The sequence below is a fragment of the Camarhynchus parvulus genome, chromosome 2 (genome assembly GCF_901933205.1).
Source record: "Camarhynchus parvulus chromosome 2, STF_HiC, whole genome shotgun sequence".
Lineage (NCBI taxonomy): Eukaryota > Metazoa > Chordata > Aves > Passeriformes > Thraupidae > Camarhynchus > Camarhynchus parvulus.
Window position 1 is genome coordinate 47,377,641 of NC_044572.1, and position 24,346 is coordinate 47,401,986.

The 24,346-nt window shown below is 41.1% G+C and overlaps 2 protein-coding genes across 2 annotated transcripts in view; one reads left to right on the forward strand and one right to left on the reverse strand.

Annotated features, from left to right (window-relative positions):
• The window catches only part of KIAA0895 (KIAA0895 ortholog), a 28,005-nt gene extending 16,481 nt beyond the window's left edge, over window positions 1-11,524 (reverse strand). The window contains exons 1-2 of the mRNA XM_030944035.1: window positions 11,391-11,524; window positions 3,269-3,915 (exon numbers count right to left, since the gene is read on the reverse strand). Of these exons, the coding sequence (XP_030799895.1) occupies window positions 3,269-3,915; window positions 11,391-11,415 (672 nt within the window). The 5' untranslated portion in view covers window positions 11,416-11,524. The remainder of the gene's footprint in view (window positions 1-3,268; window positions 3,916-11,390) is intronic.
• Window positions 11,525-24,151: 12,627 nt separating this feature from the next.
• ANLN (anillin actin binding protein) overlaps window positions 24,152-24,346 on the forward strand; it is a 29,535-nt gene continuing 29,340 nt past the window's right edge. The window contains exon 1 of the mRNA XM_030971446.1: window positions 24,152-24,280. Coding sequence (XP_030827306.1) covers window positions 24,263-24,280 — 18 coding nt within the window. The 5' untranslated portion in view covers window positions 24,152-24,262. The remainder of the gene's footprint in view (window positions 24,281-24,346) is intronic.

Below are 24,346 nucleotides of genomic sequence, written 5' to 3' on the forward strand. Positions count from 1 at the left end.
TCTGCACGCTATTTTCTATTCTCCAGTTTACTTCCCTGAAGGCACTGTATTGTGTAACTCATGAAAAAACCTTATTATGAAGAAAATATCATAATGTAGCTATGGAGAAACAAACAGAACACAGTATGAGAAGGAAGACACTAAAACTAGCATTTTTCAAATGTATTCATAATTCAAAAATGTTTTCTCTATGTCTGTGAAAAGTCAATAGAAGTGTTGGGCTGTGCCCAAGGTATAAAAGCTCTGATTTAAGCAGAGGCATGGGGTAAAGAGGGTGGTCACAAGCCTGTGTGTTCCCCACTGCAGCAGTGCTGGGTTAATGGTTTGCAAACCTTCAGTGCTCTTTGCCTTTAAAAAAAGAAAATAAATGGGGCAGAGTGTGATTTGTCTTCCAGACATATTTGAGTAATGCTGTATTAACCAATTTCATAGACATGCACAAATGCAGAAAGGGCAATAAGAAAACTCAATCTGTTTTAATGTCCTAGCAGGCTATGCATAGCTGTTGGTAAAAAGATTTCTGACATGACTGAAAAAGTCTCTAAAATTCTGAAATGTCAGGTTTTGAGCTCATTTTGCTTAAGTATCCTAAAAGCCTCCTATAAACATGGTGGGTTCAGTCAGTGAGAGCTGAGTTTACAGCTTTTTACTCATAAAAGTGCAAGTTGCCACAAGCACCTTTTGTAGAAAAAACTAGGAATAACTATTCATGGTTACCAAGGCTTTCTAAAATAAGTGGAGCAATAAACAGAAGCCAAATATGCTTCCAAAAAACAAAACCCAACAAAACTGAACTGAACCTTCTTGAAGCAAAAAGGATGACTACACACAGTTGCATTTTTACTGCAGACCCAGCTTTTGATACTGTACTTTTTTTGCAACTGAAGTCATCCTTTCTGAACTTGCTGTAAGATACCTACGTGTTTCTTCTGACAAGTAAGATCTGCGTGAAAAAAAAAATAGCAATGAGGAAAAGCAAGAGCTCCTACAATACTTCCTGATTAAAATTTTTGATTAATGTTGCTTTTTCTGGATAGTAAATTTGCATGAAATTAAATTCAAATTTGCGTGGAGATGAAAATTTCTTAAGCTAGTTGTAGACAAAAGAGAGAGAGTGACACCTGCTGGGCTTGGAGCTGTGTTAAAGCTGCTGATTTGGGCATTTTTAAGTGCAAGGTATTTTTGTTTGGTATTTTTAGGAGCTGAACTTTGAATACATGCTTTTCTAGTGACTCAAACTAAGTCTTGTGAAACAATTTACATATTCCTTGTTAATTGGCAGAAATATCCTCCCTTGAATGTTAAATCCTTTGCTGCCTTTTATAAAGTTGTTACAGGGCCTTTATTTTCCCATACTTTTTATGGACAGGGAAAAAGGTAGAGTTACAAATCAGAAAAATATTGAGGAATCATTCATTATTAAAGTAGTCAATATTTATACTTATGGGTTTTTGTTAAAAGAAGGGTAAACCAAAGACAGGTTTGCTCCAGAAAATCATCATGCATAAAAGGACTTTTAAGGCTCTGCTAGCCCATGCTAAACGTGATAATTTGCATTAAATTCAGTTTCTCAAAGCAGCAGTTGTTGATTTGTTGTCATCTATGTTACTGATATTGGTAAAAAATCAAAGGAAAACTCTATTAAAAAGCTCTAGTCAAGGAGCAGTTTTATTTGTGTCATTACAATTTAGTTCATTGTTTGGAAGCATGGAATATGATTTTAAGAATAGAACAGCTGTTCCCTTTTCTCATAAAGAAAATAAATTTTTAATGAAAATGCAGAAACTGAGTTGTTAAAATATACAGATATTTTCACTGTGAAAATGTAGACTATCAATACAATGATGTAATGGGTAACAACACTTTTGTAGATTCTTGGATTTAGAAATAGAAAAAAAAATTCAGTCTGTTCACAAGTCAGGGATCAGTTCTTACAATCCCTAGTCCTTTTAATTAATGTATCTTTGCCACCAGGAATTTTAGTTTTAAGTGAAATATTCATATCACAAAGAAGTGAAACTCATGGAATGGCAGGATGTCTTCCCAAGTTAAGTATCACTTGAATACGTAAGAGTCTCTGTTTAGAAAAGCTTATCAGACTAAATAAGATCTAAACCATTTTAAAAAAAGCTTCTAAAGCATTTAAAATAGTGAAAGTGGGAAGAATACTGCTTCTGCTACTGTACAGATAAGCACTGGGTTTTGTCACTTAGGTCAAAGTTGAAAGCAGGGCTTTTGCTGTTTAGGTTTTTTGTAATTCAGGTAGGAAGCCGAGGCATTTACATAGAATGGGAATGTCTGTAGCTATGTTACCAGTGTGGCTGTAAGTTATGAAAAACCAAAATTGTCTTCTTAAAATTTACCTCTCTCTGGGATGGAATTTGGCTGCTGCTTGATTCAGTCTAATGTATATCCAAATAGCCTTTCAAAGTTGATTAAAACAAGGAACATCAACATATGCTTATCCAATAACTATGACCTCAAATAATTGCTATTCCCTCCCAATCCCTGTGCCACCAAGAGGATTGGCAGGATTCCTATGCTGCCTTATTCCTCTGCCTGTTTAGGCACTGTATTTTTCCTCTACTGGATCCTGCTTCACTACCTACAAAAACTTTCTTGCTTTAAATTATGTTTTATGTAAACCCATTTAGAAGGAGCTGTGCCTTAAAATCTGTAAATTTCAGAAAGGTTTTAATTTTTTTTAATTAAAAAGATTTTCTTTCAGTTCTACTAGTGCATTCTCATCTTTGATGCATGTTTCAAAGAGCAGGGATGTGACAGCGCTCACAGGGCTCTGAGGATGAGGGAAGAAATGAGGATCTGACTCCATGTTTCAGAAGGCTTGATTTATTATTTTATGATATATATTATATTAAAACTATGCTAAAAGAATAGAAGAAATTATTTCATCAGAAGGCTAGCTAGGAATAGAAAAAGAAAGAATGAATAACAAAGGTTTGTGGCTCGGACAGAGAGTCTAAGCCAGCTGGGCTGTGATTGGCCATTAATTAGAAACAACTCTATGAGACCCAGCACAGATCCACCTGTTGCATTCCACAGCAGCAGACAACCATTGTTTACATTTTGTTCCTGAGGCCTCTCAGCTTCTCAGGAGGAAAAATCCTAAGGAAAGGATTTTTCATAAAAGGTGTCTGTCACACAGGAGAGAATAAGGAGAAATTACTTGTTACAAACAAAGCCAAATATCATGTAGGTGTAGGAAGAAATAATCAATGGAAATGGAGGGGAATAAAAGCAACTCTACCTGCTTAAGAAATCTGTCGGATGCATGGCTGTGCTTAGCTAACACATTTGGCAGAGCAGGGTTTTCATATTCAAACTGAGGATTGTACGTGAAATCCGAGTCGAAAAACTTGACCTTCTCTTTCTCCACGTTGGACGGCTTGATCGCAGTCAGCAAACACAGCTTCTGCCCAGCGGCATCGCCCTCCTGCCCGTGGCTTCTGGAGGCCGGGGCCTGCTTTGGCTTTGCGAGGCTGGAGTGCTTCTTAGCTCTGCTGCGCGGCCGGGCCGGCGGGGCCGGGGCGCTGCTGAGGGCGGCGGCCGCGGGGCCCGCGCCGAGCAGCGGCGGCTGCCGGGGCCCGCAGCGCCGCCCGCCCGGCAGCGACAGCGGCGCCTTCCCGCGGCTGCCCCGCGGGCTGCAGGAGCGCTTGGGGGCGGCTCTCCGGTGCTTCTTGTGGTGCGAGGACGGCTGCTTCTGAGCGTGGTGTTTCTTCTCCTCTTTGCTCTGCAGAAGGACGTTGTAGCTGCTGGTTCCTGTTGTGAAAATGTCCTTAAGGATGCCAGAAGGAGGGTGCTGAAGGCTGTTTTCATTATTAATGTTCAGTTTATGTACTTCCAGACTCAGGACTGATTTCCTAGAAAGCTCTGTCTTAGGCCAGTGAAGTTTTTCTGCATTTAGGGGGAAAAAAAAGAAAATAATGAGGATAAAGTTGATTTTCACAAAGTGAAACCAATCTTAAGGACTCAAAACTGCAACATAAAGGAAACAAAACGTCTTAACTGGAGTTCACATCACATTAATCTTGACTTCTAGGCATAGGGGAGAACTGAGTGTGTGTGCGTATCACTTTTGAACAATTAGGCTGGGACTTGTAAGGTCCAGCTAAACGAGTGTTTTATACCTGCATCTCCAGGCATGTGAAAAATGCCAATCACCTGTTTTTAAAATTTTAAAAGTTTAATAGTAATAAAATGGTTATAAAAATAGTAATACGATTAGAGTAATAATAATTTGGACAATTTGAATTAGGACAATATGAGACAATGGAGACAAAGAGTTACAGACGTCCGGGTACCTTTTTCTGGGCAGCACGAGCCCGAAAAAGGACCCCTGTTAACAAAGGATTATTAACCCTTAAAAGCAATAGCCTGTTGCATATTCATAAACTCCATACATGATGCATAAATTCCATTCAAATACAGGATTCTGTCTGGTCATCGTCAGTTTCTTCCTCTGAATCCTAACAGCGCCTTTGAGGCAGGAAGAAGTTCGTTTCTTCTGATAAGAGGGCAATAAATTCTTTTTCTCTGAAAGATTTAGGTGTCCTGTGGCTGCTATCTTGCTGCGAGTCCTTTCTTTAAAAAAAGTATCCTACATAGCATAGTTTCTATTTTAACATTTTTTATAACCTAAAACTATAATTAATGTACTACTTAAGAGAATTAATACAGCATTACTTTCTAACACAACACATATAATATTCATTTTAATATTTGCGAACAGCCAGTCATAACATACATGCATTTTTCACAATGCACAACTACACTGCTGGCAGGTAAGAACTTAGTTGTTTAAAAAAAGACTGCAGAACTTCATGAACATCAACTGTTACATTAACAAATGTATAGTTTTGAGCTGATTGATCTTTATCATGCAAGGAAGGCTTTCTGTAAGGATAAAGAATAACTTAAAATATAGGAAACTGCATAGGAGCATGTGAGCAGCGTGTACAGTGAAGTTCCACAGGGATCTGTGCTGCGATACAAGCAGTCTGGTGTGATCTCATCTGCAAAATCTGATTCACAGAGTTTACTCTCAGAAAAGGGTGAGAACATTGGAAAGGGCCAGCCACTGTAAACAATTTTCAACAGTATATGGACAGTAATATATGTTTAGAAGACTTCAGTTTCATGTGCTAATACAGTTTCAGTCTTAATACAGACAATGAGCTACATTTGGAGAGGCAAGAGAGATCAGCTAGTTACACTCTTGAAAAGCCTTAAGACAATAGTGTGTATTTCATCTAATCAAAGTTGTTCTACCATAACAGCTGGCTTAAAAAAACACTTGAAAAGAAATATTATAATCAAACTAAGTGCAAGAAGCAAATAAGGTTTCTTTAATTAGAGTGAACCATCCTTTCTTGCTCTGACCCCTGGCATGGCCTTTGGGGGAGACTGGTCCCTGGTGCAGAGCAGCTGAACAGAAAAGTCATTGAGGATTAAAACTGAATTTAACATTTGTGCTGGCTTGTTAGAGAGAAGTGACCTCGCTTCACTGGTTCTAACCACCCCCTCCTCTTGACAACCAGTTCATCCCAGAACATTAGGTGAGCTGAAACTACTCATACAAATAAATTGTGCCACAGAGAAATATTTCCTACTTCTGTACCTAAAATAAAAGGATCCACAGAACAGGAGATATGGCTGTGGCATGATTAAAGCCTGCAAAAGGGATTTGAGCTTCATCCTCCAGTTATATGTAGTTGAACTGTAATTACTTTACATACAGTAATTATACTCTGAACCTAATAGCAGCAAGAGATCATTAAATGCCTCCAAGGTGGAAAAAAAAAATCAGCAGTGGCTTAATTTCGGATTTATTTTCACAGTAAAATTCAGTTTTGCTCCCAACATAAGCACCATGACAATGTATTTCATGCTGTTGGACCTCTGTCAGCTCCATATCAACCTGTGTTCCTCAGTTCTCCCAAACATCCTGCCCTAAAAGCCAAAAAGACCAGAGATCCAGTTTGCACGAACATGTGATGAGTGATCTGCAGCCAGGGTGTTTTCTCCACTGGAAAGAAGACAGGTAGAAGCATTACATTATTCCCCTTCACTAAAGCACGTGTATCCTATGCAAACTCAGTTTTCTTCCATCATAAGTCTGTGAATCCTCTTTCCATGCTTGGCACAGGAGTGTGCTCCTTGGCATTCCTGTTCAAATTCTGTCAGATCATTCTCATCACATACGTGACAATCTGCCTACATGGCTTATCCTGCTCTCCCATGAGCTGTCGTGGTGAGAAACCACAGTTCCCCATCACAAGGAGAACAACTTCAAACTAAATACATAAGAGAGATGCATTTTTTGGATAACAGAATGGGATGACCATGCTCATATTTCTGGTCTTTGAGACTGACTTTAGACCTGTATCAACTACTACAGTATGAGAATCCTTACTTTTAAGAAGGCTAAGTGACAACTAAGGTTTCCAGAATGTCTGAACACATATTAAATTTCTGAGCACATGACTTTACTTAGGTAGACAAACTTGGAGTTGGAAATTACACAGCTACTCCTTAAAATATAGACAAAGAAATAACATAATACTAGAGGCATTAATACTTCACCTTCTCTGTTAACCAGCTCTTAAAAGTCACAAAGAATATAGAAGCCCTTAATTGCTGCTGTAATGGAACAATTAGAACTAATGTCACACAAGTATCTAAGAAATGATAAATAAAAAAGAAATAGAAATTTAATTCAAGAAAACAACTCAAAATGACCTTAAACCACCCATTGCCTCCCTCCTCCAAAGCTTGTGTCAATCTAATACCAAAAGCTCATGACAGCAAGCTGTTAGAGCTAAGAGGTACAGCTGGCCAGTAATAAATGCTTTTATATGTAGACAATCACTGAAAGCCTTAAGTCAGAATTCTCCTGGAAGTGTCACAAATGGTGGCTGAGTGCTGAACATGCACTGGCAGGTTTCACATGCACATGGCTGATATCAAAAATAGTTGTTCCCAATCTGTAGTTACTTTATAAGCGCAATCTCGTAGCGAAGTGATTTTTCAGCTGCCAAACTAAGGGTGGGTGTCCTTAATTTTCTTCTGACTAAAGGATACTGTTCCATGCCTGTTTGTGCTCAAAACCTAGAATCAACAGGTAATCTGGCACATTTGAAATATTATGATAGACAACAAAGCACTTTTCACAGAAGTCATTTAACTGCTATTCCAAAATTTTGTACAGGTCTTCTGAACATCATTACCAAATAAATGAGAAAAAGATATTTGAGACTATGTGAAAATCATGTTGCAAAGCACCAAATTTGAAATTCTTTCTCTAGTACATTTGTTTAAGCTATAATATATTTTAAATGGACATCTGTAAATTAGACAGCATCAACCAAATTAAGAATATACTGTCTTCTAGGAAACTTGTCTTACTATATCCAAGAGCTTCCACTGATTAGCAATGCCTGGTGATTGAAAATGAGGTCTAGTATTTTGAATATAAAACAAATTCATTGCACAAAAACAAATTCACTGCCTCCTGAAAACCTGCTTCAGTATTTCAAAAAGTACTGAGATACTGTGCTGCTATAAAGTAGCCAGTTGGAATGGATTATCAACCCAGATTAATTGCATGGATTGCTTAGCAGTGGTTCTCAGCTTTTAAATTCTGGATACCATTGGACAGATTATTTCTAAAAGATATGAAAAAGGCAAAATGAAAACCACCATGCTATGGTGTAACACTACAGTGCATACCAGAATACAGGTATCATGTTACAGATCCCATAGGTTTTATCTTTTGTATATCACCCACATGTGCTACATGTGTTCTGAGAAGTACAAATCTGAATTTCCTGATTTATTTCTGGTTTTCCAGTAGAAAACTGTCAAAGAACATATGCCCCAGGCTCTAGTTACCTTTGAGAACCTCCCTCATGTAATTTATGTACCAGGATTCTTTTCATTGTTCTCACTGCCTAACACTCAACAGTCACAAAGCCACAAGCCCTTCAGCAATCAAAAAAAAAATCCCCAAAACCCACAACAAAACTAATACAGTCTCTTCCTAAAAGATTCTCTCCATCGTGTTTACTTCCATTTATTTCTATCTTGTTCCTTTCTGCAACAACACTAATAAAAACATGGTCCTAGAGACACAGGTGAAATATTACATGCAACGATCTGCCACATTGGGAGTGAAGTGTGATGGCAAGGGATAAGCAAGGAGGAGACAGAAGAGCTGCCTGTCCCCATTTGGTCATAATTTAGGGTACCAAAGAACAGAAAACCTCCTGTTAATGGCAACTTGGGCCAGAGTAGAGCTCTACCCCTCTTTAGTGCCATGGTGTTTGGAGTCTGCTGTCCCATAAGCTGGGCTAGCATGGCAGCCAGCCAGCCAAAGGCAACCACCCCTGTGAGTCTAAAGAATCTCACAAGAGAGTAGCTTGTGCCCTAGCCAAAATCCCATCATTGTCAAGACATCAGCTGGAACTGGCAGTACTGGACTTACTCCATCCTGCAGACACAAGTGCACTACGTGTCACAGAACAATTCAAAATACCACAGAATTCTGCAGAAAGAGGAGTTGTATCTGTAACTTCTTCTTATGCACAAGTAGCTATTCCAGTGTCACAGCAGTACTAGAAAAGGGATGCAGTCCATGAGTGCTAACAGAGAATATGTGGGAACCACAAATTTCATGACAATTCTGCACTTAAAAAACACATTCTATGTATAAATTGCATCCCAAGCCACTAGCCTGGAGCCCTGCACCACTGCAGACACTGCCTAAGCTTGTCAGAGGTTATTTGTTAGAAAAAATGTTAGATTTTTATGTTATATTTAGGAGCCAGGCCATATTATTGGTCTCTGTCCTTTAGAAAAAGATGGATTGAGCTAATAAGTCAATAATACGCATAGTAAAATCCCAGTGTAAGCATTTTTCTAGCCTTTGGAGTGTGTTGTATAAATAATACCTTCCTCTAGACTACAGGGCAGCCACTATCCAAGCAGCTTCTTAAATACCTGTTCCATAGGTGGAATGAGGTTAATGACAGGTATTTGTGGGTACAGATATCCCTGTCTGGCTAGCCTTGCTCTAAAATAGCAGAGAGCTCCTGCAGTTTTCAAGCTGCTGTCACTCAGGTTATATACGCACAGTGAACAAATCCTGTCCAAACTCCAGGTGTGACTAAGGTGCTTAGCAAACATGTTAATGGAGAACTTCCTCCTATCCTAGGGATGTAATGGTCTGAGCCGTTACTTTTGTTTTTAAGATTACCATTACCACGTTAGAATATGGCTGAGTTTCTTTTTGCTCAAAATCAGAAATCATTTCAAGGCTGACTTCAATTTTCAAATTTATATGAATGCAAATAATGTATGTGATCTATCTACAAGCAATAGTTAAGTTTGAAATTGTGAGATGAGAAGGAACTACACAGATGTGACAAGTAAGATTCTTCCTTTGACACACTGTGCAAAGTTACAATTACATTACAAAGAAATGTTTATCTCCAATATTCAGAAAATTTGAATAGATTCACAACACCCTGTAGTTTATGGGCTCTAGACTGTATGGTTTGTCTGTGCAGAGGGTTATAGAAAGAATATTCAGAAAAAAAGCAGGCAACATAAAGTAATGTATATGAACCTGTAATGTTCCACTGCCTCTCAAACACTACAAGCTTCTATTTGTGGCATAACTGAATCTGACCACAATCCTATATTCTATTTCCTCACCACTGGAAACCCCTTTAAAGTTTAAAAACACTCCAGTTTTGAACAGAAGCTGTCAGGCAACTTGAACTAGAACACACTGGAAGCTCTGTCTATGATTGAACATGGTTTAACAGCAGAATTAGGCAATGAGTTTCTGTAAAAACACTGACATTGAGTTACTTTCTATTTTCACAAGCATCTTAGTTATTAACTAGAGCCTGTATGATATTGGGAACTTCTACATTTAACCTAAGACTCTTTTTTTTCCCCCCTCCCAAAAATAACACCTTTACAGGAGAAAAGTAAATAGGTGGATATCTGTCATCCAGCTTTTAATTCTGAGCTTCAAAATGAAGGGCAGGTTTCAGCTATCAGCCAACTTGTATATCTGATTAATTAGCTGTCAGTGTTCATAAGTAACTACGCATTTTTAGGGATGACTGGCAGTTTGGATTTTCTTCTTCAAAATGACAATGCTATTTGAGATGTACTCTTTCAACCCTAAAAAAAAAAAAAAAAGATATGGACTCACTTGCATGCAGTTTCCTGCACACGTACTTCTATATTGAAATACAGTATTATGTAACTGACTCCAAATTTGGGCCCTTCAAATTAAATTACATGGGCACAGTAATAATCAATAAAGGGGAAGACTTGGCTCTAATGAAATCAAACAACAAACTCCTACTGATGTAATAAACTCAGGATATAATCACAGAACACTGATTTACAGGCAGACCTGAGAGTTTCATCCTGTGCAGGTCTCCAGCTTCTACTGCAGCACAGGTGCAGTCAGGAATGTCTGGCAGAGGGATATGGACTCAAAATAACTATTTTTCACAAAATCTCATCCTTTAAGATTGCAGGGGCTATTGAACATTTCCAGGGTTGCTCTGATCGATCCCATGAACTTTATTTCTGTTCCCATTATCAGGAGTAACACTCTAGTCATATCCATGCACAGATGGAACAGCATATCAATTATGCAGAGAATGAGTAGCTGTAAGAGATCTTAGTTAGGATTGCAAGGGTATTGAATGAGGGCACACCAAGACACCTCCAACAGATTTCTTGTAGATAGATTTCCCCGGGGAAAAGTAACATTGGCTTGAGCCAGCTGAAGTAATGACACAAGAAAGGATGTCAAATTTAAACAAGGAAAACATCTGTTTTCAAGCAGCAACTGTATTATACACAGCACAAGAAGCCAGTTTTGTGTGGCACCACGTACCTGTCTATATTATCGTTATACAGTCATAACAGCGGTTTGTATACATACACACATACTATAAGGATTTGTTAACTTCTCTGAGAACACAGCAAAGGGTAGAGCCAAGACGTGTAAGCACCAGATAGAACCAGCAGTAGTTTTACTGGCATTCTCCCTTGCATGGTCTGTCGCTTGCTCCAGCGGAGCGGGTGTCACCTCCGCACCCCCCGGTGTCGCGGGGCAGGGCCCGCAGGTGACACGCTCACTCCCATTCACCGCGAGGGCTCCTGCTCCTGGAGCCAGGCAGGTGCGGAGCCCTTCCCCGGTCCCCAGGGGACACCCCACCGACACCCGCGCCGCCGCCCGGGCGATGCCTCCTCTCTGGGCGGGGAAGCGCTGGCGGCCGGCCGGCTGCCCCGGGCGCGGTGGGGGCCGCACCGCCCCCGCTCCCGCTCCCGCTGCTCACCAGTGACACAGATGGACTCCAGCATGGTGCTCCGCCGGGCAGCGCCGCCGCTCTGCCCCGCCGGTTGCCCCCCGCGTGGCGGGCTCCCGGCTCCCGGGCGGGGAGCCCAGAGGGGAGGCGGCGGGAAGGCAGCGCCCAGCGCCGCGGGATGCGCCCGCCTCGCCGCCTCGGCGGATCCGGGGAGCGCGGCTGGCCCCGGGCCGGCAGGCGGGAGCCGCGCCGGCAGAGCCCCCGCCCGCCCGCCTCTGCAGACTACAAGTCCCGGCGGGCTCCGCGAGGCCCGAGCGCTGGAGGGGGGCAGGGCGCAGACGCGCTGCACCCTGGGATCTGTAGTGCAGCTGTCCGTGTCCCAGTGTGCCACCCCGCCGACGCCAACCGGGAACATCATTTCCCTGTATCCCACCGGCACGTCCCAAGTGTCAGCAGCACAGGCCAGGCTTTAGTGTCATCCTTTGCAAGAATCTAGCGAGCATCACCCACGCACAGACCAGCGCCGCAGTCCTCTGATAATCGTCAGCTACCATAATCGCTGCAATTGGTAATAGCTGGAGTGATTGGTAATTATCTGCTGGATCTGTGGCAGGCAGAGGAAGGACTGCATGGAACAAAGGTGCTTAGCAGGATATGTTGCCACCCTGGGAGACAGGTCTCGTGCTTGGAAATGCCCCATGTAACAAGAAGGGAGGAATTGCATCAGGGCAACGGTTTAGGGCCGTAACTGATGGTTATCATACACTGATAAGTAGTAAATAGAATTTAAAGTAGAAGGCAGACTTTATATTACACCCTTCTGTCGCCTTACTTGTTGTGCAATCTGTTGCTTTGCTTGTGAAACCTTTCACTCCCTGAAATACAATCTGTGCGTTTTAAAAATGAACATCAAATAGGAACAAGTTATTTTATCTTAGCAATCGTGGTTGTGTAACCCATTAATGTAGGCATGGTATAGGAAGATTCTGTACTTTTCATGCAGACTTAAGGTGACTACTGAAGTCAGATTACACATCAATACATTTCACTGTGTTAATAATGCATTTACTTTTCTTAAATGGTCAACATTTATTGGAGAGAGCAATTTAACTGAAAGTGACTTACCAGCACAATAGTGCTTAACACAGATTATGGGAGTGTAGTGATCTCCCAGGGAGAAGAGGGCTGGGAAGTTGTGTGGTGCTTTAGTTCAGTATCTTAAATATCTGCCACGTTCCATCTCATCAATAAATCCATATCTGCAATGTGCTCTACACAGAGATTCCCTCCATAGCACTGTCCAGTAAGACTTGGCTGTATCATCAGGTAGCAGTGGAGGAAATTCTACAGATCACAGCTTGTTGATACTTCAGAGGTTCCCTTTCTGCCTCCTATCTGGAAAAATTTCACTGAGTTTTGTGAATCCTTCTTAGACAGACATGCATACTTGCAAGTAGGCAATCACGAGACTGAGTAAACACTGCTCAGATAGCTCTGTCTGCTTTCATGTCAGTCTTCACAGGCAATTATTAAAAAAAACAAAAATAAGGGTTTAAAGCAAATATTTTCATTTTATTTTCGATTGCCTCACACACAGTCAACCCAGGTACTCTTAAGACCAGTTATGAAAAGACTGAGGTGTCATTTTTCTCAGTTGGCTAATGAGGAGCCAGTGCTGAAACACACTTCTACCTAGCTGACAAATTTGATGTCTCTTTTAACTCAAATTCTTTGAAGATCCAAAAGGATATATGCTCTGTCAACATGTCCAAGTTTAACCTAAAATACCCTCTAAACTATTTTGCTAACAATGTCGCATCTGGAACTTGCAGGCTTGTCTCCAAATCTCAAATTGCAGGAACTGAATAAACACTTTTAAATTTAGAGAGACAAAGCTATCCCTAATGGGTTAGAGTGTGCTTATGATACATGGCAATTATAGGAAAAAAACCCCAAAAACCAGTGAATCTGTTCAAGCACTACAAATAATTAGCACAGCTGATGAAGAAATGATAGACAGCTTCTAGAATATGACGTCAATGTACCATTTTAATGAAACTTCCCAGCAGTTTAGCTGCACAGACCCTAATTCTCCTTCTAGAGGTGCTATTTTATATATACTTAGATGCCATAGCAATGAAATTAGTAACTATCCAGCTATCTTTGTGTATTTTACACATCTACCTCCTCTCCTTGCTCCATCCAGTGGATTCCTTCTCTCCGTCTCTCTCATCTCCTGCCTGCTTCTCCCTGGTGTCCTTTTTCCCTGAGTGTTTGGGTAGTCAGGCACCCCTGAATCTGCTGCCTCCAGTTTGTTTTTTTCTCCTTCCCCACTAGCCTTTTCCTTTGCAGGATGGCGTGAAGGTTTTTTTAGGTCATACTAGCTCCTGGCTGTAGCAAGAGGATGCCAAAAGCAATAGCAGCAGAAGGCACAGAGGAGGGATGCTAAAGGGCCACCTGTCCCAGCTTTCTGCTTCATCTACGAGCAAGCTTTGTCACATTTGTTGATGAAAAGCATAACATGGAAAGATCAGTTGAGAAAAACATTACTGAATACCTCATGACAAAAGCGCTAGCTACACACATATATAATTATATAATTTTATATATATTTAAATATATATAGTGTACCTCTAGCAGTTCTGACCTTAAAGACATCTTAGCTTGCAAGTCTGTCTGAAAAGACAGCAGGGAAAGAGACAAGCTATTCTCTCATGAAAAAATTTCTGGAGGCTATCAGTGCAGCTGGCACTTGTAACAAGATGAGGGAACATAGGGACAAAATGTGATGTTTAGATGAGCCACAGTGTGGAATACAGCTTAAATGACACAGTTCCACAGTCCAAATGGATCTATACCCATTGTTAGGAGCCAGAATTAAAGGGGACTTGCATCTTGTATTTCAGCTTTAATGGAATATTACTTCCACAGATAATTTTGGATTTACCTGGTAATGTCTTCAGAGGTAACGTCATAGTCACTTGGTCACAAATACTGCAATGTCTTGCACGCAGAGGAGTATCTTTATAGGAATATTAGCATCAACAAGCTCTGCAATGTGTACAGTCTGGAAGAGCAGTAACACATTTTATTGATCTCTGTATCTGTCAGAAGCTAACACTGCAAAATTCCAACACATACACACATATATAAATGCACATACATATAGATGCAGATAAAAATATATATGTGTATATTTGCATTTGGATTTTATATATATATATATATATATATATATATATATATATATATATGTATTACACATACTTGTTTTAACATCGGTTTTATTTGGCTCCTTCCTCATATTCACACCATCTTTCCACCACTTCTCTATGACAACAAAGAATCACTGATGAACTATGAAAGCTGAGAACGAGAGTCCTTAACTAACTCTGCATAGTTTGGCACAGCTTCAGGCCCTTCAGAGTGGCAAGGTCAGCCTTCCCTCCCCACTTAATGACTCTTACCTGACTGAATATCTCCTGACCATACAATTTCACTGACCAAGTGACTCCAACTGACTGTCCTTCCAGACATATTCTTTCTAGAAGCTCCTTCAGAAATGTCTGACATTGCCTTCTGATTCCAGCTGGGTCCTACACTCCTAGTACACAGCAAATGCAGCACATGCTTGTGGGAGCTGCTTACTCATAGACTTATTCAATGGGACTGCTATTTTAAGATGCACAACTTGATACAGCTCCAGTATTCACATTGATTTATCCACTGAATTTGTTCACACTTTATGCTAAGGAAGCTCAAAACCATACACTCAATGCAACAAGGGCAAACAAAACATAGGCAAACCTTGCAGTAAAGTACAGAGAAGTCAAAGCAATGTAAGATCCTTGTGATGTGAACCTGTGAGTGCACCTGACTGTTGCCTGCTATCATATGAGGAAAGAAATCTAAGATGTCTATGTACACTCACAAATGCACTTATACTTACTGTCATGGTTTGACGTAGGTATTTTTAATGAAAATCAGGCTGCTTTCCTATTGCAGAGAGGTGGGTTATAAAAATGTAACAGTCACAGTAAAGCATTCACCTCCTTCAGTATGGGCTGATGGACCAACTCACCCCTCTTGATCTTTCCTCCTCTAACCATCTGCCCACTTGTGCAGCAATGGCTTGTCACTACAGGGGTCCCTCTGAGAAAGGCAGGGTGCTGCCTTTGGCAGTGGCAGGCAGGACTGGCAGGCAGCACTGGCAAGCAGCTGAGCACAAGCTGCCTGCTGAACTGCAAACACCAGATGAATCACAGGTGCCTTGCTGTGGCAACACAAATACCAGGTCAGGCAGCACAAGACAATCTGCCCTGCGCTGGTTCTGGCTGGGCTAGAGTTAATTTTCCTCACAGTGGCTGGTGTGGGGCTGTGTTTTGGATTTGTGGTGAACACATGGTTGATAATATAGAGAGGTTTTGTTATTGCTGAGCTGGGCTCACACAGAGCTGAGACCTTTTCTGCTTTTCCTACTGCCACGCTGGCCGGGAAGTGCATGGGAGATTAGGAAGAGATGGAACCAGGACAGGTGACCCAAACTGACCAAAGGGACATTCCAGACCATGTGACATCATGCTCAGTATATAAAGGGGGGGGAAGAAGGAGGAAGAGGGGGATGTTTGGAGTGATGGCATTTGTCTTTCCAAGTCACTGCTATGTGTGGTGGGGCCCTGCTCTCTTGGAGCTGGCTGAACACCTGCCTGCCCATGGGAAGCACTGAATTAATCCCTTGTTTTGCTTTGCTTGTGCGTGCAGCTTTTGCTTTTTCTATCAAGCTGCCTTTATCTCAACCCACAAGTTTTTTTAGCTTTTAGACTTCCCATTCTCTCCCTGATCCCACTGGTGGGGGAGTGAGTGACCAGCTGCATGGGTCTTGACTGCTGGCTGGGGTTAAACCAAAGGCCACAAAAAATGACAGTCTATTATACATTTGTGCCTTGTGCCTTTTGAAGTTGGTCAACTCTTTTGTGGTGCTGGGATAATTTCAGTTGAAAAGCAAAGTTTTCCTAGTAGTGCATCATTGTTTTTGGCTTCTCAGGTGAGCAATTCACTTATTTCTTAACCAACCTGAAAAAAACACCATGTTCCTCTCTCTATTGCCATTCACTTTCTTATTTTTTCCTCTTCCACTTTGTTTATTTGATCCCCTATTTTTTGCTAGTCCAAGCTACACAACAGACTTATAAAACAAGAAGGGGATATCCAAAAAACACAAAACACCTCCTTAGCAGATTTTTACAAGAAACTTACTACTTGTGCAGTAGTAAGTGTGAGTACATGGAGTTTTGGAGGCATCTGTCACCTATATGCTGGGCCCAGCACTCTGCAGTGCTGGGAGCAGGGAACCCTTCCAGCTAACATTAGGGGGCAGTGATGCAATAGCTGTGGAAAGAGTGATGATGTAGTTCTTCATCAAAGCATTTCATTTCATGGGACATCAGATCCTCAAGACAAGATCTGTAGAGCAGAAGGGACTTTTCCTGACCTGGGGAAAGTGGTCTTCTGGTAAAACCTGTTTTCAAGGAGAAACACTGACTCAGTGAGGGGCAGAACCCAAGGTATAAACTCAATCTCTTTTTCCAGTTTCCAAGTACATGCCTGGCACTGCTATTGAGCTTTACTTTGCAGATTCCCACATAGTTTGTGAGGTTAAATGGGGCTATAAAACAGTTGAGGCTATTTTATTTATTCTGTGAGGAATAACACATTCCAAGTGGTATCAGTGGCAAATTCAGCCAATGGAAAGTGTTCAATAGTGTTGGGGGAAAGCGTAAAACAAACCAGAGGTATTTTCAGACTTCATTCGCCTCCACCTCCTGGCTGGTTTTGGAGATTCCCTGGCTACCTCCTCATCATGGCGTTAGTAGAGTCCTAGAGTTGGAGTTGCAGCATCTCTGAGATGGGGAGACAGCAGGACAAACACTCTCTTACCTTGTTACAGACCTGCCAAGTTCAAAAGAGATTTCTGGATTAGACATGTAAGAAAATAAGGTGCTTAAACCAAGCTGCTTGCAAACAGCTGTTAGGGAGCAGCAGCTACCTTCATGGCCCAAGATCTGCACCATCTCTGACCTGAGGCAGCCAAAGGCCCTGGAGATATAGAGAGACACGTTCAGAGTTCTCACAAATCTCATCACCATGGGAAGAATTAAGGAAGTATTATTTTAAATAACTTCTTGGCCATTTCAAATCCCTTTGCCTTCTTTCATGCTTTATTTTAAGATGAAGCAACCCTTTGTCATATCTCACCCAGGCATTCTATGTATGTACTATGTATGTATGTACTATGTTTGTACTGTAGACTGCTAATTTAAGTTTTACTCCATCAGATGCTTCAGTCCTTCTCATTAATGAAAAGACATGGTCTTAGTTTTATACTCCTTTAATTAGTCTATTTTCTGTGTCATATTAGTTTGTTAAGCAGAAACAGATTGAAATATTAAGGATATTTACTCATCTCTAACACATCCTCAGTGCAATTATACATGTAGTTTGTACTGAAGCTGAGATGACATGAGGGACCAGTGTCCCTCTTGGTATGTGTGTAGAAAATAAAATTTCAGTTATGTTTATTTAAATTTCAGTAGAATTTGTCCCATAAGAAACATCTGTTTCTTATTTCAGATGTGCATTTTTTTCCAAATGTTGAAAAAGGGCTTTCCAAAGACACTGAGCAGCCTAAAATCCTGTCTAAGTAGCACCCTCTAGTGTAAATATGCTACTTTTGCAGAAAGGATTTCATTATACTTTATGGTTGGTTTTTTTTAAAAGAACTGATATAGAAAGTGAAAAAACTGTGAACTCATGTTAAAAAACCCATTTCGTATCCTTATCATATCCTTTCCCTATTTAGCAAAGCATATAGACTACATTTAATTTGAAGCACCTATTTTGGTTTTAAAAACTTTCAGGTGATTTTGTAGGTAGCATTCTTGGCCTTCCTTATAAATAATTTATTTTATGTGTGTCCTGTAGTTTTATTTATTTATTTATAATATGATGTCAAGAGGTCAGAAAATTATCACCTGTTAAGCTTACAGCTTCTGGAGTCTTTAAAAAAAAGCTAGAGCTGATAGAACACTTTTTTTTGGTTAGTGAAAAATGGTTTCTCAACAAGAATGTCTTAATTTTTCAATTGTGCAGAAAATATTACAAAACTATAAAATGCAATACAATTTGGCTGGTGAAATTGCTGATGTAATTATGTGATTACTCCATTTGCACTATGTTGTAGTTGCAAGCAAGTCTCAGATACTGAGAGTAATATCCTGGTTTAAATTAACATAGCAGCACTTAAGTACTCTCACGCCCTTTGCTTAATTTCAGAATTTTTATATCTGCAAATAGTACATCATAGCACCATAGGGATAAAGAATGAAAAAGGGGTATTTTACCTTGAAACACAAAAGAGAAAAGTCTAATTCTCCTTCTCCTGTGTAAATCAGTTAGGAGACCTAAATGAACAGCCCTGAGAAACTTTCTGTGATTTGGAGATACAAATGCAATATTATACCAACTGAAGACAATAAATCTTTTGAGAGTGCATGAAACGCAAATATTTCTTAACTTCCACAGCCTTGGAAAAAAAGCAGAGTTCAACCACCCAGAGATCTTTTTCTGAAACTGAATCCACTTGACAACTGTCTTTTGCTGCTAACGAAATACGGTTTTTATCTCATTCCTTGTTTCACAACTTGTCCATTTAAACATATCCTCTTTCTTTTCCCCTGTTTCTTTGTTATCCTCCCTTGTTGTCTGCCATTTCTCACTCATCTTATTTTAGTTCTTTCTCCCCATAATCATAGAATCATTAAGGTTGAAAAAAGACCTCTAAGATCATCGAGTCCAGCCATTAACTTCTAATGTTTGTGTTCTTCCCTCTAGCTTTGATTTCTGTGAGAATTTTTCCTTCAGTTGCTCCTCATAAGAGAGCTTCTGTACTATTTTCCCCCAGCAAGCATCCACTTTAAGGATTTTCCCCCAACTACACTTGTCAAGGCAGAGTAATAAATGAATCCTTTTGGTAACAGAAAACAAAATCCCAGGTAAAAGTTACACTATAATGGCTATGGGGTCTGGCATTGTTTTAGTCTAGGTGATGTTGCCACAGGCCCTCAGCCAGGTAATAATTAGCATTGACTCCATGATTCTCAGAAGGCTGATCAATCACTTTATTATTCTATCCTTATTAAGAAACCCATCGCCCTTACAGACACTCACAATACAGGTGGACCCAACTGGTCCTTGAATCCAAACACCATCACCATTGGCCAATTAAAAAACCATCCTTTGGTAAACAAATCTCCATAACACATTCCATGTGTTCACAGCAACAGGTGCAGCAAGTGAAGATAAGAATTGTTTATCGTTCTTTTCTCTGGTCTTCTCACAGCCTTTCCCAGGACAATGCCTGGGAAAGTTGTGCATTGCTCTCTGTGGCCAGAGAGCTGCTGCCACGGGGGAGTTGGTTATGAATTTCCTATCCAGACTATTAGGAGAGAGACCTGTGCTCTGAGCATTGCTAATTTAAATCCATGTCACACATTGGGTTACTCACTCAAGAAACCCGTCTTGTTCCTGACATAAATATATTCCTTTACTGGATAATGTCAGTCTAAATTGCCTCTGTGATTATCATAGGAGCTGACAAAAGCAGTATAATCACCTTTGGCTTGGCTTAGAGAACATATCCAAAATGCTGCCCATCAAAATGTTTTTGATTATGTAACGTTTGTAATAGAAAGTACAGATTAATCCAAACTGCAGCATTTTGCCAGACTACAGATCTGCCCTTCTGTTCACTGTCTGGAGGTGAAATTGCCTTTTTCCAGGCCAGTTCTCTGGCATACTAGGATATTCAAGAGGATTTGAGAGCACAATTTGCTCTTCACTTCAGAATCACAGAAAGGATGGATATTATATTCTTACTGCTCTTGTGTGGTGCAGGATTCCCTTATTATAGGGGTCTTGCTGGGGGGCCTGGGAAGAGGGGAATTTCCTACAGCATGACTTCGACATAGACAAAACCCAGAGAGTCAGACCTGTGCCAGGCATCCTCCAGGATCCAGGAGAGGAAAAAAGGAAGGTGGGCTAGGGGAAGGAGATGTCCTCAAGAAGCTCTGCAAGGGCTGTCACCTTGTCTCTTCCCCAAGGTTCTTCTTCCCCTTTGTCTGAAGTCATAGGGAAGAATTAATTCTAACTGGAACCATAGCCCAGAAATTATGATGCATAGCATCATGTGTTAGGCCATACATTTGCTTCTCCTCTCTGTGGATTCCCATGTAACCCTACTACTAGGTGGGAAATGACTCTCAGAATCATGACAGTTCTTCAGCTTATTAGTGGAAGAGTGGATTTTTTTTCTGGCAAAAACCACCTTTTGAAAGGAAATCTACACTACAAGGAATACTACACTACTGTATTTTAATTACCATGCTACAAATTGAATGTGTTTGCAAGTGCTAGATGGGTGAGCATCAACTTTCGAGTTTTTAAACGATGATTAAAAGGAAATTACAACATGAAAAGTAGTAATTCTTCTCTAACTGACAGGATTTTTCTGTGCATCAAGGAAGCACTTTGCTCATCTTTCCTTTGGAATCAGAATTATGAACTCAGTTTCTCAGTAGAAAGAAAGTTTTAGGAAATATTCTCCGACAATTACAGAATGGAGCTACACAGTGGACTACAGTGGGATCAGCACTTTCAATGACAATATTTTACATTTCTGATTGTATTGGTATTGTAAAGAAGCCAGAGATAAAAACCACTTTGGCAAGTGTTCTCCTTATTAGTTAAAAAGTACTCCACCCTTATTAAAGTGCTAGTGCAAACATTTATAACCTTCTGAAAATGCACCCCTGAAAACGGTCATTACACTTTAAAACTTTCTGAAGGAAAACCTGGGAAAGTAAAAATGTTCTTCTTGCCATGTTAGAAGAAAAATGACTGGCTCCAGTGCAGAAGTTCTCAACTCCCATGAAAACTGCAAACCAGCAAAAACTGCTCCCCCAGTGCTTTGTATTGTGTTATTTGTTGTTACAGAAAGAATTTCTTTTCATTAGCTTATGCCTGGCAAGAAGACATCTTAAACCACATCGTGTGAGGGGAGGAGACAGTGAAGGGTGTGATTCATAATTTTTGAATGCAAAAGTCTGGCATCAAATATAAAGCTGTTGAATGGGCAGAGCTGGCTCATTGTTCTGCTGGTTTCACATGGCATTCCTTTCTTTCCTTCTCTTTTTCTTTGTGCCTTCACACTGTGAAAGATCAGTTGTTTTTTATTCCCATAAGTTCCTGCAGAAATAGTTTTACTTATTTATTAAGAAAAATATAACTCCAATGAATGAAAAGGAATGAAAATTCCATTGGTAAGAGCTGTACCCCCACCACTATGCAAAAAACAGGCCTCATTTTTATATCTAATTTCCTGAAAAGGACTGACTTTCTTTGGCTCCTTAGAGTGGTAAAAAGATAAGATATATTTACTATCCCCTGGTTCCTGGAAGACAGACATAATTCCTTGACAAGACGAGAAACTAAGTATTCTATTTATTTCTAGCAGGACCTTGATAAGTCTGGATCGAAATTATGAAGAAATTATTGGCTCTGTAGAGAGAAAAAGGACATTAGTCACATATATACTGCATTGATTTAAACAGTTATACACTCCAAGGAATCTCCATTTCATTTGTCAGAGTACACTGTATAAAAATACATTTTACAAGAAATTTATTGCACAGATTAAGAATCATGATTTTCCTCTTTTTAATAGTAATAATTAGCATATGTCAGTGTTATTTACACATCCTTTTGTACACTAACAGGGCAGCCACCCCTGTTCTGTCGGCCCCCAGGCTGAGCATCATGTGCTATGCTGTGTCATTTGAAACACACCAGCAATGGATGGAGCCACATTTGGAAATGGACCAAGGACAGATGGAGCTGCACCATATAAATCTCACAGACCCACAAGTAAAGCAGAAAGCATGTTTAGATTGCAGTAATTCTGTATTATTTTAAGGGTTCAAATTGTACATGACTTTTCTTCCTTTGGGATGGCAGGAGAAAGAAAGGACTTAATGGTAATTCTCTCTATTTTCTGCCAATGACTTTGAGCTCCATATTGGCTATTTTGTCTTCTGGTGTTTTCCTGCATTCCCTACTGCTTGATTAAAGGAATTTTTCTGTTGTTTACCAGTGATAGCTAAACCTAGTTTCTCTTGAAGGAAATAAAGCCTGTTCTTTCTTACCACTGAACAGGCTGGTTCATAGATTATGAATGAATGACAAGTCCCATCTGGCAAGTCCTAATTTTCTGCCTGGTGTGTGAGCAAGTTCTGATGCTGGACCTCAGACTGCTCCAACCCATGTTTATCTGAGAACAGTGCAGAGATGTTTGTTTGCCAGAGTGTCCACTCTTGAGAATTTCTTCAGAAAAGTATTATTTGATATTGTATTTTTAGATTCTGCTGCACACTGATGCCATAGTGTTTGCAAATAAGACACTTATTTGTGGAAAGATTTTTTTAATCAGGGACAATTAGGAGTGTTGGTTTGTTTAGCAAGGCAAAATAAAGGCTGAAAGAAGAAAAGACTGCTGCCTATAAATAATGGAAGATGCAAGAAGCACAGCACTAGAGAAGAAGGGCATTCATGCGAGGTAATGAACACTATTTGCATAGGAGCAAAAAGGTCTAAAGGGGTGCCAGTATATATGGACAGACTGGAAATGTGCCAAGACTTATTCATTTGGGCAGGCAAGCCTATAGCAGCCTCCCAATGGGACTGGAAGATATGGAAAAAACAAACTGCATTTGTGATTATACTCAAAACATGTATGTGAAGGGTGTTTGGGACGGTGCATGGATAGCAAGGAGTGAACCTCAGCAACTAGTGGGTCTCTGCTAATTCCACATTCACTGAGAAAGGTGTGCCAGTGAAACGGCGCAGGGGACAGCTGTAGGAAGGCGTGGGTGAGGTTTAATGAGATCCACAAGCTGTAGCATGAGGAGAAACTCAAGAATCATGAAAAGGAACCACAGGTGTCACAGCTGCACTGGGTAAGTATCCTCTGCATTTACAGTGTCAAACAAAAATCATGTTTTCTGCTGACATTTCCATGTCCATGCCAGGTGAATAATTTATCTTCAGTGAAAAAGGGTCAGGGCACACTCCTACTGAGCAGCTGCAGCAAGGTGATCCACGATAAAGGAGGTAAAAGCCCCTTAATTCGAAGATGGGGCGGTCAGCAAGGAGGAGTGGGAAGGTGACGACAGGAGGACATAGTCTTTAAGCTGTGCCAGGAGAGCTTTAGGTTGGATATTAGGATGAATTTCTTCACAAAATGAGTGATTAGCCATTGGAATGTGCAGCCCGGGGAGGTGGCGGAGTCACCATCCCTGGAGGCGTTAAAGACTGGACGCGGCACTCAGTGCCATGGCCTGGCTGGCAGCGTTGTGTTCCGCCATAGGTTGGGACTCCATGATCTCAGAGGTCTTTTCCTAACAAATTCTGTGACAGGGCAGCCATGGGGGGATGGACTCCGGGCACACAACACAAGGAAGCTCAGGGCGGCAGAAAGGCTCAGACGCAGAACCCGTGAGGGGTGCAGCTGACGAACCCGGCCGTCACTCCCGGCGGCGAACGCCGGCTCGCCCTCCCTGGCCGCCGCCAGGCCCCTCGGCTCCCCGGGCGGGCACCGCGCACAGCCGCCTGCTGCCGGATTGGGCGGCGCTCCTGTCAATCAGCGCCCGCGTGCGGGTACCGCCCCTTCTTCCCGTGGTGCCTGCGCGCGGCGGGCGCTGAAATTCAAATCCCGGCAGCGGTTGGGGCGAGGTTCGGCCGCTCGCGGGCGGCCTTGGCAGAACGGACCCTGCGCGGGCACCGGTACAGCGATGGATCCGTTCACCGAGGTGAGGGTCCGGCCGGGCTCGGCCTCCCCTAGGCCCTCAGCTGGGGAGGGGGCGAGCTGTCAGTGT